Genomic DNA, 15,403 nt, shown 5'->3' with positions numbered 1-15,403 from the left:
TCTCTTTATAACCTCGTTTCAGTTCCTCAGTTTCTAAACCTCTCATCCCAGTCTGAGGGAGATGTGTCCTCTCCTCTAGATGGCAGCAGCGGTGTCCGGCTGCTCTTCTACTTGTCATTTCTATTCTTTTCTTTTCTCCCAGTAACATGACTTTGATTAATGGTGAGTGAAGCCCAAGCCAACACTCTTCCCTGTTGTTTCTGGGTGAGTTTTGACAAAGCTGTCTTCTGTATTTGTATTTTTACTGAAAAAAATAAAAAAATAAATAATAAAAAAATATTGTAAATATGTTTAAAATGCCACACAAATTCAATAAAGATTAAAAACGTGAACGGGATAAAACAAAACAAGCTTTTATTGTCAAGTCTTTTCTTGCTGATTCATATAAAAAAGACTTGCAGTGGAATTTATAGTTCAGTTTCATAGTTTCTCACAGTCATGGAAGACCTAGAAAGATCAGGGAATTTCTAGATATAAAACATCTCTCAACTTTCAAGTTTCTGTTGTGAATATAATTTCCCGTTTATGTTCACGTAGGGCTCAAAGAGCTGAATTTTGATTGAGCCACATTCGTAACACAGGATGAATTTTAAGACATTTGTACAGTTAAATTTATTATAAGAGACTTACAATCTCACATACAGTTTATTATATATAATATTGATGCTCGGCATATAGAAATATGCTCCTGTGATCTCTTAAAATACATTTTTCTAATTTTTCATCCATAATCATGAATGAGTGGAAACATCATGTTGTGACCCTGTGCAATTGTTCTTAGCACATACAGTAGATGGAATCTAGCTACAGCATGTACATTTCAGTTATTTCAGTAGTAATATTATTGATAGAGGCTTTATCTATTTTGAGGCCTTCATGCTCTTTTACTCTTGGCAGCACACATTGATATTATAGGTCATGGTGAACTGGTCCTGGCACATTGCCCCGCTCTTTGTATATAGTTTTTAAGTATTGCAAACATTGTTTACAGTATTTCACACATGTGAGCTTGTTGTTATTCTCTCTCTTTATTCGCAAACATGAGGGATGTCCGTTTGTTTGTTTGTTTGTTTAAGCTGTCCTCTGTCATTGAGCTGTCTAGACTGACCGCAGTATGACAGGACAGGATGGATGGATGGCAAAAGCAGGAGGCAGAGGTCACAAGCTGGGTGTCATGTGCCCTTTTTCAACAACCCTAGTGACACAATGTGACCCTGATGTATCATCTGCTGAACAGATGCTGAACTATGACGGATTTCTCCTTCCACGCATATACACTCGGGTCCAAGTCTCTATGGAAACTCTAATGGAAATGCTTGTATTTTACATTTTCCTAATTTAATACAAATATTCATAAACTCCAAAAAACCTGATGATCATGTTCTCCAGCATGATTTGAGAACAATCCAAAGAGTATCTTGTGCTTCAGCAGAAGCAAGAACAAATGTTGAATCTTATGTACAGAATGGGTTTCATCATTTCTAGTTTAGGTCAACTTAGACTACAGAGTCAACTGTTGCTCAGTGGAAAGCAGTGGGCGATAAGCTGGAGAAACGGTCATGTTGCTAGTGTGTGGAGCAAAAAAAAAAAAAAAAAAGCTCCAAGGTCACTGTGAACCAGGTAGGTCAGTTCAAGAGAAACAGAATAACAGCAGCCACTGAAACTGCATTTTGTCATTGGTACGCCATCCTGTTGGTTATTTACATACTCCTGTGTCTGCCTGCTCGAGTGGCTGTTTGTATTCTTCAGGTTAGCAAAATGGAACTGTCAAAACAAAAGATCTTATTCCTTCAAGCAAAAAATGTGCTAGAGTATAGGCTGTCAAATTGAATGGGACGCTATGTTGCATATTTCAAATATCTTTACAAATATTTTCTCCCCTGGGTGTGTTGTATTTCTGTGGTATTAAACACATTTGAAAATTCTAATTACAATATGGTCACAGCCATATTTGTCAGATGTGCCAATATTATTCCTGTATGATAAGCTACGTAAGATGATGGTTGTTGTCTGATGTCCGATCTGACCTCCTCAGCACTGTTATTATAAAGTTCTAACAATCATGATGAGTCTTAAAGTGTGTAATAGTTCTAAACTGGTTTTGCTTCAGCATTCAGATTTCAGTTGGACAAGTGGCGACCCAACACAGTACCAAACTTTTGTACAATTTAATGAAATGTAATAAAAATTTGTAAAAGTATTTGTTATTTGGTATGTTATTTTTGAATGTTTATTTATTGATTGTTGAATTGTTTGTTGGTAAATTGGATTAAGCTTTTGTGGACCTGAAATAATCTTTTTTTGTTTTTATGATAATTTAAGAGATTAACCTTGATACAGTTATGATTGTCTATCAGTTTTATCGGTGTGGTTTTGATCTATCAGTGTTCTCGCTGTGTGTGTGTGTGTGTTTCTTTTCCAGACCTCATGCCAAACTACTTAAGGTTTTCTTTACAAAAATGTTATACTTCTTATCAGGTGTAATTTATTTATTACTTGCATTTTAATATATTTTTAAATAAATTAATACTCTGGCCAAAAAATGAATGTCATGTCATTGAGCCATCGGCCTGATTTAATAGAAACAATTTTCCCCCAAAAATTCGAGTTTTGTCATAATTTACTCACCCTCAAGTACTTCTGAACCTGTATGACTATATTTTTTTTTCTATGGAAATGTCAGTTTTTCCCCCCTTCTATGCATTGGAAGTCAATGTGCACCAAAACTGCTTAGTTCTCATCATTCTTCAAAATATCTTTTGTGTTCAGCAGAAGAAATGAAGTCATACAGGTTTGGATTGACATGAGCATGAGTAAGTGGTGACAGTATTTTCATTTTCGAGTGAACTTTCCATTTAGCTACTGTAGCTTCTACCAGCTGACAGATGAATTTGTCCAACAGGTGAGAGCCAGTGCTCTATCCGTCCCTTTGGTATTAACCAGACCTCTCTTCTGAGGATGCACGAGACCCTCTGCATCATGTTTTTGTTTTTCAGGAGCTCTGAATTTTAATCAATAGATACAGGAAAGAGAGGATTATGAATGTCACCATGAGTCATCGGACTGATAGACAGGGGGAAAAAAACAATTGCGTGGATGTCCGCAAACGTAGTGGAGTGTTTAATGTGTTAATGGCCTGTATGTGCGTGTGCACGCCTCCTTCAGTGTGTTTAATGTGTTAATGGCCACCAGTTAACCATCCGTAGCATGGACAGTGAGTCATTTCCACTTGGCGCTGAGCCCAGCTGCAGCAGGTGGCATTGCCACTCCTCACAAACTAAATGGCATTCACCTTTGAACAAAACACTACTTAATTTCTACTCGATTCAGCGCTCTCGGTGAAGTTTATTTATTCTATTAAGTCTATCTGTGAAAGAAAATGCTTGCTTAGCCTCATAAGACTTCATGTATTGTAAGATGTTTCTCAAAGGCATTAACCATGATGTTTGGTGCCATTTATTTGATTGATGCTAAAAGAAACCTTTGTTTGACAGTTCAGTGAGTTCTCATTTTAACAAATCCAACAAAGGATTGACAGATCATGGTTCAGGTTCCAAATAATTCCGAAACTTTTATGAATTTAATGTATTAACTATTAATTAGTCTTAGGTGTGACTTTCTTCTGAGCTCTATGTGATGTTGTTGGCAAGCATTTGTGATAAAGCTCTAGGGTTGTTGAAAGAGCAAATGATACCCCGCTCATGACATCTGCCACCTCCTTTCGCCTTCTCTTTTTCTCTTGTGGTTATGACTCATTACTTTTTTTTTTTCAGGTCATCAAGTTGTTAAAAAAATCCAACTAAGAAAAAGTTTACAAAACCAAATTGGGCAGTAATAATCCAGATGCTCTTAGTTTTGTACATACTGACATAAATCATTTTCCTTCACTTAAGTAGCATGTATCTCATGCTTCATCCTCATTTTAATATGTAAATGCATCATCCTGTTTGGACAAGCCTCATGCATAATTGTGGACAAACCCTTCATATGAAATATAAGCTTGGCTAAGGTAAAACTTTGCTGTCAAGGCTGGCATTTTAGTCAAACGTTTAAAATATGGTGCAATAATTCCCTAAAACAATCTTTAATGTTGATTACTGTGTGTGTATGAAAGAGGCTCCCATCATAAATGTCAGTGGCTCGGGGAATAGCATCTTGTATTAATTTTTTCTTATCTCATATAATAATAGCAAGTCCTCACCACTGACTTTATGTTAGATTAACACAAAACTGTTAGGACAGTCCCTCAGATCCTAGTCTAATTCTCTCTCTGTTGCTGTCTCATTCTCTCTTTCTCTTTTCTCTGCCATTCAGAAAATTCATTGTGGTTCAGAGACCCAGCACACAAAACTGGAGTTTCCTCACACGCTAACTGAGCAATAATTTCCTGTTTCGCTTTCTCATGTAATTTATACCCACATCACTGCTAAGAAAAGATTCAGAAGGAACCTACAGACCGGAATATCCCTCCCTCATCTTTCCTCTGGAGGCTGCACTAGGTCTGTTGAGTTACTCAGCAGCATCAGCGATATGCTATATGTGCTGATGTTGAGTTTTCCTCAGTCATGCATATTCTTTTACTCTCACCATCCACAATTTCACTGACACTCACCACAGTGTGGCTCATTCTTTACAGACTCAGTGTAAATGTATGTAATAATTATTGGAGTTTCTCGTAGATCCAGCTTTTCCAAAACAAATATTAATTAGTGTCTGTTTTTCTCAGTTATGAAGGACACCACCTACAAAAGAGCATTTGTGCGGGTATGTTTTTGAGGGCCAAATTTTTAGTCCTCACATATATAGTGAATCCATGTTCAGAATGATTTTGCCACTTATTTTATCATCAAATGAAAAAATACAGGCCTATATTTTGTTTTAACATGTGTGCTCATTATTAAGTATTAGCGAATTATTTTATTTGTTGTATAATTTCCAATCTGACAACAAGAAGAGGCTGAGCTTTAAATATTTTTAACTGATAGCCCAGCTTACCTAATGCACCTTCTGAAAAATACTGAAAATATGAGGTGATACTAAACCTCGGGTTACCAAATGTGTTCCAGTTTTAACCTGCTTCACTCTCTTCAAAAGCCGGATGTCAAATTCGACAAGTGTCTGTGGTCGCCTGGCAACACGAAAACCTCTTGAGCCAATTACAGGCTTCGCCTGGCGCATTGATACCAGCGAATAGAACGCCGTATGTTTTTGAATTCCATATAGAGCCTTAGTCCATAAATGTGTTGTATTGCGGAGCCTAACATGGGAGTAATGGTAAGTAGATTATGTATGATTTTATCTGTTAAATAAAATAAATATGTTTATGTGTGTGTTGATGGCAAGGCTTCAGAAAAATAGTGCGCAGTGGAGGTACGGAGAGCCAGGTTGTTTAGTAGGCAGTAGTTATAAGAGAGCGCGCATGTGTGTGTGCTCTTCAGAACTGAAGCTCTAGCGTCTGACGACTGAACGAACGAACGGATGGATGGAGTTGCTGCTGGTGCGAATTCTTATTTAACATCCATTACTTTTTTGTGACGACGTTGTTGATGAGTTCTTGTGGTTTTTTTGATGAGGGTGGTTGGTGGTAATTCATATTTATAACTTGATACCAACGCGTTGGGTCTGTGTGATTCGTGTGCAGTCGGAGGATTCACTTTAAAGTTAGCGTGTCGGATTGCATGCTTTGTATTTGGTTTGTTTGGATTGATTGATGGTTTATCTCGGGTTTTTTGTTGTTTTGTTTTGTCTCGTGGGGTGCTTTGTTTTAGATTGTTTTTTTTTTTTTTAATCATACTCCGATTAAAAAAACTTTTTTTTTTTTTCAACCTTTGTATGTTTTGTTTTTGTATTGTTGTTATTTTTTTTTTTTTTTTTTTTTTTACTTAAATTGTGGTTATGATACAATGTATATTGTTGATTTGGGAGTGCAGACCGCCATGTATCGTCTAATGTGTAGTTCGTTTATTGTTTGGTTCCATTATAATTTTGAAACCAATCCAATTTTTGTGTGTTTTTATATTTTTATGTATATACAAATCTGATATTTTCTAACACGTTTATTTTCAGAAAATAGTAGGATAAAATGTCCTTCTAAAACATCAATAGTTTTTTTGTATTTTTATTTTATTAAAATGGTAGGATTATGTGTCCTTCTAAAACATCAATAGGAATGTTAAAAAAACAACTTTTACATAATTTTTACTTTTATTTTAATCTGATTGTATCCTTTAAAATCTTCCTCTGGTTGGTTTAAAATTATGATGGGAATCCTGTACACATTGTAATTTGGTTTAGACGAGTTTTAGTGTGCGTGATTGATCCGTGCTCTTTTGGGATTCGTTTGGATGTTTTTCGTTGGGAATCATGTTGAATTAATTGAGGAGCAGCTGAGTGTGTCACAGTTTAAATGCTTCAGTTTCTGTTTGGAGTTTGTTTGTCCTTCTGGAAAGCCTGTGAATCCTTGTTAGCTTTTCTGTTATGAGAGAGTGGTGACCCTTTTGGACATTGTATATAATGTTCTTTAAGTACACACCATTTTATTTTAGTTGAAGCTAATTATCTATATTAAAAAAAAAAAAGGTTTTTTAGTTTGTGATATTTTTTTTGCTCTTTTTTTTTATGGAAGGTGCATGGATGGATGGCATGGATTAACTCAGCCTCATCCAGCAGTGAAAGCGAGTCGCAAAGCGTGCTTACCTGGGAGCAAGTGAGCCGCTTGAACGACGTGCTGACGGAGGCCGTGCCAGTTCACGGACGTGGCAACTTTCCCACCCTGGAGGTCCGTCTGAAGGATATCGTACAGATGGTTAGGAACCGTCTGGAGCTGAGGGGCATTATGGTCAAAGATGTACGTCTGAATGGCTCCACCGCCAGCCATGTGCTGGTGAAGGACATTGGCTGGAGCTACAAAGACCTGGACGTCATCTTCAGAGTAGACCTTCCTCGGGAAGAGGAGTTCCAGCTCATTAAAGATGTGGTTTTGAGCACTTTGTTGGACTTTCTGCCAGAGGGGGTGAACAAAGAGAAGATCACTCCCATGACGCTGAAAGAGGCCTATGTCCAGAAGCTGGTCAAAGTGTACACCGAGCAGGACCGCTGGTCCCTCATCTCGCTGTCAAACAACAACGGCCGCAATGTGGAACTTAAGTTTGTGGACTCGATCCGGAGACAGTTTGAGTTCAGCGTGGACTCCTTTCAGATCATTTTGGACTCTGTTCTGTCGTACTATGACTTCTCAGAAAACCCCATGTCTCGGCACTTCCACCCTACTGTGGTCGGGGAGAGCGTGTACGGTGACTTTGCCGTGGCTCTGGACCACCTCAGGAACAAGCTCATCGCCACCAAACGGCCGGAGGAGATCCGCGGAGGTGGTTTGCTCAAATACTGCAACCTCCTGGTGAGGGACTTTAGGGCCACGGATGAAGACGAGTTTAAGGCCCTGGAGCGCTACATGTGCTCCCGTTTCTTCATTGACTTTCCCGACATTGGTGAGCAACAGCGCAAACTGGAGGCTTATCTGCAAAGCCACTTTGTCGGTGAGGAGAAGAGTAAGTACAACTACCTCATGATCCTGCGGCGGGTCGTGAACGAGAGCACCGTGTGTCTTATGGGACATGAGAGGCGGCAGACGCTTAACCTCATCTCTCTGATGGCGTTTCGTGTTCTTGCCGAGCAGAACGCCATACCTGATGCGTCTAGCGTCACCTGTTACTACCAGCCGGCTCCGTATGTCAGAGACCTGAACTTCAACAACTACTATGTGGCCTCTTGTAACCAGTCCATTCCAACTTGGTTGCCTTGTAACTAAGACTCAAAGATGCTTGTTCAACAACAAAATCCATGAGTTGGCCAGAAAGCCAGATATGGCAGTAAGGGATGTTTCCTGTAGGCATAAAGGATATTTAAAATGACAAGTGTTTCCTTTTCTTTCTTTTTTTTTCTTTTTTCCTTTTAATTCCTTCTCTGCAGAGGTGCCAAGACATTTCTGATTCAAAGTGATATATTTTAGTGATTTGCTTTTTTTTTTTTTTTTTTTTTTTTTTTTTTTTTTTTCTTTCTTTTACTTTAATATTATAATGTTTCAGATTTGTTTACTTTCATCTCTGTCCCTAAACTGAGAGAGAATTTTTTTATTTATTTTTTTTCCATATTGAAGAGAAACAATTCCCATAGTGCCTTAATATATTCTAACATTAAAAATGAAGGAAAATTCATATTTGGACAAATTAATATTTTTCCTGTGTGTTACAAAATAAAAAGCCCAAAAAAATTATAATAATGTTCTTAGAAATTTGGAGGAAAAAAAAAGTAACACAAAATTGAAAGAAAAAGATATGAAAAATGTGAGCACAGGTGAAATAAGTTTTTGTTCGTTTTTTGGTACACTGGTGGGCAGCTAAATTCATTTTGTTCTCAAATAGAAATGTGAACAGAATCATGTTAAAGTATTCATAGCAATGCGCTTTAGTTTGCTGTGTAAATGAATACTGAAGACTTTTGTGTTCCACCATACGTTTTTGAGAATTTGTCATTTATAAAGTGGATCGGTCTTGCTAGTAACAACGAAGGCGAGACCCGAAAAATTGAATTTGGTTGCAGCATATTTGCAAAAAGATGCTTTGTCCTTTTCCCAGCAGCTCAGAGCAGTTAAACAGTCCATTTTTATGAAGATTAATGAAGCTCAGCTCTAGTTGTTAAACCTTCCTTCATCTCCTATTAACATTGTGTCTGTGTTTAAATGGGACAGAGAGGTCATGTTTGTCCATACAAGGTTCAGCTGTTGGACGTTTTGTCCTCCTGAGCTTTTTGTGGCCATTAGCAGACTTAGCACTGCTGTGTGTAACAAGACCTCCTCCAGCTAACAGCCAAGCCAAATGGTGTCACAGCACTCTAAAATTATCCCTTCCTGCACCTCTCGGGATGTGCCTTGAATGGACAGCATGTGGGGTGGAATTTCTAGTGGTGCAACTTTTCTTCTTTCCTGTGCTTTTGACTAGCGTCACTGGGGTGAATGCTGGTATGTCACGAAGCCTTTTCTGGTAATTGAGGTCTGGGAGGGGTTGCCGTAGCTGAGGGATATACCCTTGCTTGTTTAAATGGACGTAAAAGCATGTCAGTGTGGATTCCTTTCCAGTTTTGGATCTAATCGATATTGCAGCTCTTAATCTTTATTAGGCTTCGACGTCTCCTGTCTTGGTCCTTTGTCAGTGAATTTGATGTTATTGCTTCAAAGCACACTGCAATTGTCAGCTGGGTTAAACCAGTTCCGTGCTTTTTGTACGTTAGACAGTATTAAATTATGTAAATGTCTATTCTTGTCCGTCTTCTCCTGACCCCCCCGTCATGCCCTCGTGTAGTTCCTCTTTCGACATTCGTCCATTCAGAGAAGGGTAGTATTCTGCTAGCTGCTCTTACGTAATGGCCGACAGCTGCCCCCTGCCCCTCAGGTTTCCTCTTGGCCTCTGCTCATGCGTCACTGCTCCTGCTGCTTCAGCTTGTACAAGCAAATGCACTAGATAACCATGAGAGCCACGTTTCTTTTCTTATCTGCGCTCACAGACTTTTAGGGTGAAGGGAGAAGGGTCACATGGCCTCCCATTCAGTGGGTTACACCCCAAAGTGCATTGAGCTGGAATGGATTTTTACTCGTACATTTTTTTTTTTTTTTGTATTTTGGCCCCACACTTTTTTTTTTTTTTTTTTTTCTTCCCCAGTGTTTTTGGGACATGCAGACTGTGGACCAATGTCTGAACCAGCAACACAGCACATATGTGCCTTTTTTTTGTGATTGTTTTTTTTGGATTTTGAATGTGTTGTAGTTTATGATGTATGGTTTCAGAATATTTGTGGCTTTTACATTTTTGCCAGTCCATTAAACAAGGGTGAAGGATGATGAATTATTTTTTTTTTTTTTTTCTTCCATGTCACACATTGCTTTTTCTAATTGTAATTTTCTAGTCATTCAGGTTGTACTGAGTCATTGTCCCATCTTTTCAACATCACCCTCCTAACCAAAGCAAGTACTGTGCACTACACTGCATACTCAAAACCTGAAGATGGTCAAATTGTAAAAGAACCCATGTCAATGAATGCACTTTACAGGCCTTATACTCCAAAGCTAGTCACCATCACAAGCTATAAGGTGCCCCCCCCCTTTTTTTTTTTTCTTTTCTTTTTTTAATATGGGGGCGTCTCAGGGACATGATAAAGGGCTACAGTGTGTCTTGAGGGTTACAACTCTTATTCAGCCAACTTCCTGAAAAGTGAAACTGTTAGAAAAGCATTGTATTACTAAGGAAGTTAAAGTGTGTGTGTATATGTGTTTGTGTATTTTATATATATATATATATATATATATATATATATATATATATATATATATAAAATGTTAGCTCATCAGGAACAAGTACTCTTGTTTCAGAACTGGTTTTCTTTTTTTGGTGTGTGTGTAAAATATAGTTTGTATGATCTTAAGTGAATCTCACATTAATCTGTCCTTTTTTTCCCTCTCTTTTTCTTTTTTTTTTTGATTTTGTGTGTGTGAAAATGAAAAGAAACATGCTTTTTGTTTTGTGTGCTTTTTATCTTGTCCAGATGTGCTTCACATAGATAAGGCCTGGCGTGATGAGGCTTGGCTCGTTTCCTTTTTGAAGTCTGTGTAAAGTATGTTTCTTGAAAGGGGAGTGTTAAAATGGGAAAACATGCTTTTGTGTTTTTGAATTCATGTTCTGTTCTTTTTATTTTCTTTGTCCTCCTGTTAGCTGTAATTCCATATTCCCCAGTGTTACCCTTTATTCAGCAGACAAAGGTGTTGGAGCTTTTGTAACGCAGCTCTGAATGTGTGTGCAGGGGAGGTCCATTGGATTTGGACATGCTTGTCTAAAGTACAAGTCTTAATGATGATTGAGGCCTTTTTGAGGCCTTTTTGAAGTGTTGTTTTGATGTTTGTGGATTTGTTGTGGTTTTGTTTAGGTTTTGTTTTTGTTTTTTTATTTGTCTTGTTTGTCCTTGAGGATGCTAATGATTGTGAGTTTAAAAAAAAAATGAAAAATGGAAGTCGCACTATTATTTTGAAATCATTATGTCGGCTCTCTGATGTCGGCATGGTGATTTGATGTAGATTCATTGTGCCATTTTGTTTCTCAGCACTTTTACCTCACTATAATTTTCCTTTGGAGGGAATTGAGAATAAGGAAAATGTGTATCAAGGGGAAAAATAAAGTATTGAAAGCCCATTCTTTTTCATGTTCTTTTCTTTGAAAATAAAAATCCAGTAGATATTTTCAATAAAAATGTGTATTCCTTTCCTATAATAAAACCTTTCTTTTTTTTTTTTTTTTTTTTTTTTTTTTTTTTTTTTTTACTTTAGTCATGACTTTTACAGTAGATGTGCTATTGGAGATGGAGGAACACTTTATTCCAGTGTTTCTCGTAATGGAGACAGATAGTTGAATGTGTTAAGTGTTTGAATGATCCGGGATCACTGAGGTGTTTATTCCCAAGGGTTCTCTGGCCCCGGTGGTGTTCTTCTCTGCTGCATTGCTTCACTGCCCTTAAAAGCACAAGTATGAATCAGCAGTCTCTGCCGCAGGCTCGAGCTGCTCTCTTTGGCTGATATAGATATTCCTGATCTATGTTCATCACATGGGCTACAAATTCAAATCTTTAATTAGCCTTTAATTGTACATGCATGTGATTTTTTATATATATATATGCTAAATGACACTTGAAAATGTTAAAAGCCTCTCTATGTACCCTTTATCCTGACATTGTATTACGGTTAACGAGAAGCTGGTTATATAATGTAGCACAAGAGATCCGAGCTTTAAAACCTCTATCTAGTTGTGAAGGGAAATTCCCTGAACGGTTTCTGCTTACAGATAGTGTTACAGATCAACATATTCACTATTAAATGCATCAAACTTCCTTGTTAGTGTTCAATATATTAAATTAGGACATGACATTAAAATTAATTAAAATCTATCTATCTAATATATGTGCCTTTTAATATGTATTTTAATTTTTATAAGGTGGTTCATTTAAAAAGTCAGAAATTAAAAATGTATGTGTATATACTTATTTTTATTGTTAGTAGTAGTACTTAGGTTATTTATTTTGAGGTTCACTGTGAAATATTTGTTGTGATGCTGGCTAGTGGAATTCGGTTCATTACATTTCCATGGTTACACTTAATTGTGCATATTAACAAAATGTTGTGGGAGGAATTGTTTTCACAGTTCACTTGGTAACACCTGGAACTCTCCCATATTCCATGCACTCAAATGAGTGGTAAAGACATGCAGGTGTGTGTGGCTGATAGTCAAAGGCCCAGGACAGTTAGTGAGTGTGTTCACTTCACACAAGTCCTGGTGCTCAGTCACTGGAGGCCACTGCGAGAACAATAATGAGTGAAAATGGCTGGCCAACAATGACTGATTTCTGGAACAGTGCTGATAGAAACATGTAGAGGGAAACAATGAAAGCACAGCACACAGCACAGTCTTTATCTAGAGAATCCCCTCTCTCCATTCTCTTCAGTACTGTTATTTATAAGAGACATATGGATGAGAGAAAGTTCCCTGTTTGAAATAAGGGCCATTTAATTTGTGCAGAGAACAGCATTTTTATTTTGTATGAAACATGCCAGGTTTCTGTGCACACGGAGGTTATGCTGAGGAGAGCATGTGTTTCCTCATAATATTTATGCCTCTTGTCAGATCAACTTTTAATTAGTCTTAAATTTTATTTCAGTGAACCATTACAAGACTGTAAAAGATTAATACTGAGACTTTATTCCCACAAAACTATCAATCAAGCTGCTGTGTTCGGAGTTATTTTCAGGACTCACTGTGTTTTTGAGGCAAATAGGAGATAGCAATTCTGTAATTAGTATGTGGAACGAAGAAAATGTCCAAATCCCAGATTATAAATCGTCTGTAGTTAATACATAATGGTCACCGCTACTGGATAAGGAGCAGTCAAAAGAAAAGATAAACACATTTGTTTGACATCCTTTTTGTGATGATATGTTGAGCAGTACACAAAGAATATTCCCATGCCGTTCTTTGTCAAGCTGTAGAGGTTCACGGGGGTTCAGCGTGATGCTCATGTTGTGCTACATAAGCAGAAGGTGCAAGTGGCAAATTTATCAATCCTCTGAGAAATCAAGCAGCTTAAGCAAACTGTCTGTCCTGGCCAGGAAATGGGCAGGCTGCTCAAACACTGCCTGCATCAACATCTTTCAAGAGGTGCCATTTATAGGAGCTCAAGGTCCTGAGAAACAGGTGAGAGATGAAGGGAGGGATGCCAGATGTTCTTGTGGCTGAAACAGAGAGAATGAGAGATCTAGGGTGGGGTAAGGGGGAGTAAACTCTAGCGAAGCTGGGTATTTTTTGACCTTGTCTGTAGCATTTCTCAGAAACAATATTATTACACCTCCCTAAGTTCCTTTGCACCTCCCCCCGCTTTGACGGTACTCAGAAACCTGTGAGCCACAACTTCAAGCTCCCCACACGCCTTTACGCTGAGTCACAAACTCCATATGATCGTCTTCAGGAAGATGGTCTCTAAAATGTGAATGTACATGCTTATGTAACTGATAGCAGTGTGGCATGATAGCAAAAATCTGTAATAAAAAATACTTAATCTTAAAATACTTACTTAAATACTTAAACTTAACTTATATATATACTTATATATATTGCTAAAAAAAACATTTCATTGGCCGTTCAATGTCTAGTTCGTTTTTTTGGCAATAAGAGTGGAAAAATTCATCAAGAGTTTCTATCAAGACTTTAAGATATGTGTGTAAACTGATGTTCAAAAATAAACTTAAAAATAAATATCGTCTGGAGTAAAAGTGTGACAACTAACCTGGTCTTACATGCAGTTGTTTATGATATTATTTCTTTGAATATTTGCAATATTAATAATTTTTGCAATAGTTTTTTTTTTCACGAAATTGTCATAAAATGAGTGAAAAGATAAAAACTGAGAATACTGACACAAAGTTGAGTGGTTGCAAGCAGAAAAAAGAAAGAAAAGATGCTAAATGTATCATTTGCAGTGGCATTTGAACCATGACTGGACTAATAAAATACTCTACTGTTTCTGTATGCACTTCCTGCATATCTGTCTGTTGAACCCTTTACAACATGCAATGATACGGTCCGGATCTAGTTTCTAAACTTAAAACCTAATTTCATTTTTCAAATTTGACATAGCCTATCTATGAACTCGTCCCGATTCTGCAGGCACGAAAAAGAAAACTCAGAGGTTTGGAAATTAGTTTTTATTTCATTTGCCTCGCTTTTGTGCAGTTACAACGTTAGAATCCGTGTAAATGTCAGTTAGTAAAAATGACTTATTGTTTACTTATGTCATCACCTTCATGAAGTTACCTCATCTTGCTCTCGCATTTCAAATAAACATCTTCGCGCCAAGACATTTCGTGCGTGAACGAGATCGTTTCCCAGAAACATTTACAGTCAGAATTTTACAACAAATGGATCCGTGTAGATAAACAATGTAATATTCTATTATGAATCAACATCCCAGTAATGTTGTAAGTGTGCTGCTGCCCCCCACTGAGCAGTGATATTCACAGCAGCACTGTGACCCGCTGCTGCCCTCCAACTTCTGCAGCAACAGAACAGACAAGAGCAGAACAATAAGCAGATGGTCTGCGCTAATCAATGCCATAATTTCAGTTCCAACACTGATAAAAGAGAGCGAGCGTCTATGTTCATTCTCCCAATTAATCATCCTGCTGCCTATAGGGCCAATTAGTCTTTTTTATTTCATTCTGCTTAAACCGGATCGCTTCAGTATAGGCTATATTTCTTTCTGGATCACAGTTAGTGCAACAATAAAGTCATATGTCGGCAAACATTGTGATAAAGAACCATGATTATAATAATTTATATTTAAAGGAATAGTTCACCTAAACCTAAAAATTATATCTTTATACTTAACCCTCATGTCTATTCTGCAGAAAATGAAAGATAATCTTTTTTTTTTTTTGGTTCCCATTTGGATTATCAACATTCTTCAAACTATCTTCTTTTGTTCTGCAGATAAAAGAAAGTCAAACAGGTTTGGAACAACATGAAGGTAAGGAAGGTAAGTTTCATTTTTGGGTGAACTATTCCTTTAATATTTTGTGTGCATGAATCATGTCCATACTAACTAATGATTGGAAAACACTTGGAACAGAGTGAATGCAGTTAAATTGCATGTCTATATGCATAGGGTAATTAATGCATTTGATTAAATGGTGACTGCTGTAAGGAAGGTTATTTAAGGACAGCTCATGTAAGCCTACAGACCAGCCAGGGATGATTAGGCACATTGTCATGTCTCCATTTCCCAGATACCCCTGCTGATTCCTGATGATGTTGTCATA

General features: G+C 37.4%; 1 protein-coding gene across 1 annotated transcript; it reads left to right on the top strand.

Annotated features, from left to right (window-relative positions):
• Positions 1-6,637: 6,637 nt before the first annotated feature.
• On the top strand, positions 6,638-8,210 carry tent5c (terminal nucleotidyltransferase 5C). Its single transcript, XM_019090655.2, has one exon. The coding sequence runs from the start codon at positions 6,638-6,640 to the stop codon at positions 7,805-7,807; it is 1,170 nt and encodes a 389-aa protein (XP_018946200.2). The 3' UTR covers positions 7,808-8,210.
• Positions 8,211-15,403: the final 7,193 nt, after the last annotated feature.

This window comes from Cyprinus carpio, chromosome B9, assembly GCF_018340385.1.
Source record: "Cyprinus carpio isolate SPL01 chromosome B9, ASM1834038v1, whole genome shotgun sequence".
Taxonomy (NCBI): domain Eukaryota; kingdom Metazoa; phylum Chordata; class Actinopteri; order Cypriniformes; family Cyprinidae; genus Cyprinus; species Cyprinus carpio.
This window is presented reverse-complemented; position numbering and strand designations above follow the sequence as displayed.

Bases quoted from the DNA above. Each gene is read 5' to 3' on its own strand.
- tent5c (XM_019090655.2), top strand. From the start codon at position 6,638: ATGGCATGGATTAACTCAGCCTCATCCAGCAGTGAAAGCGAGTCGCAA.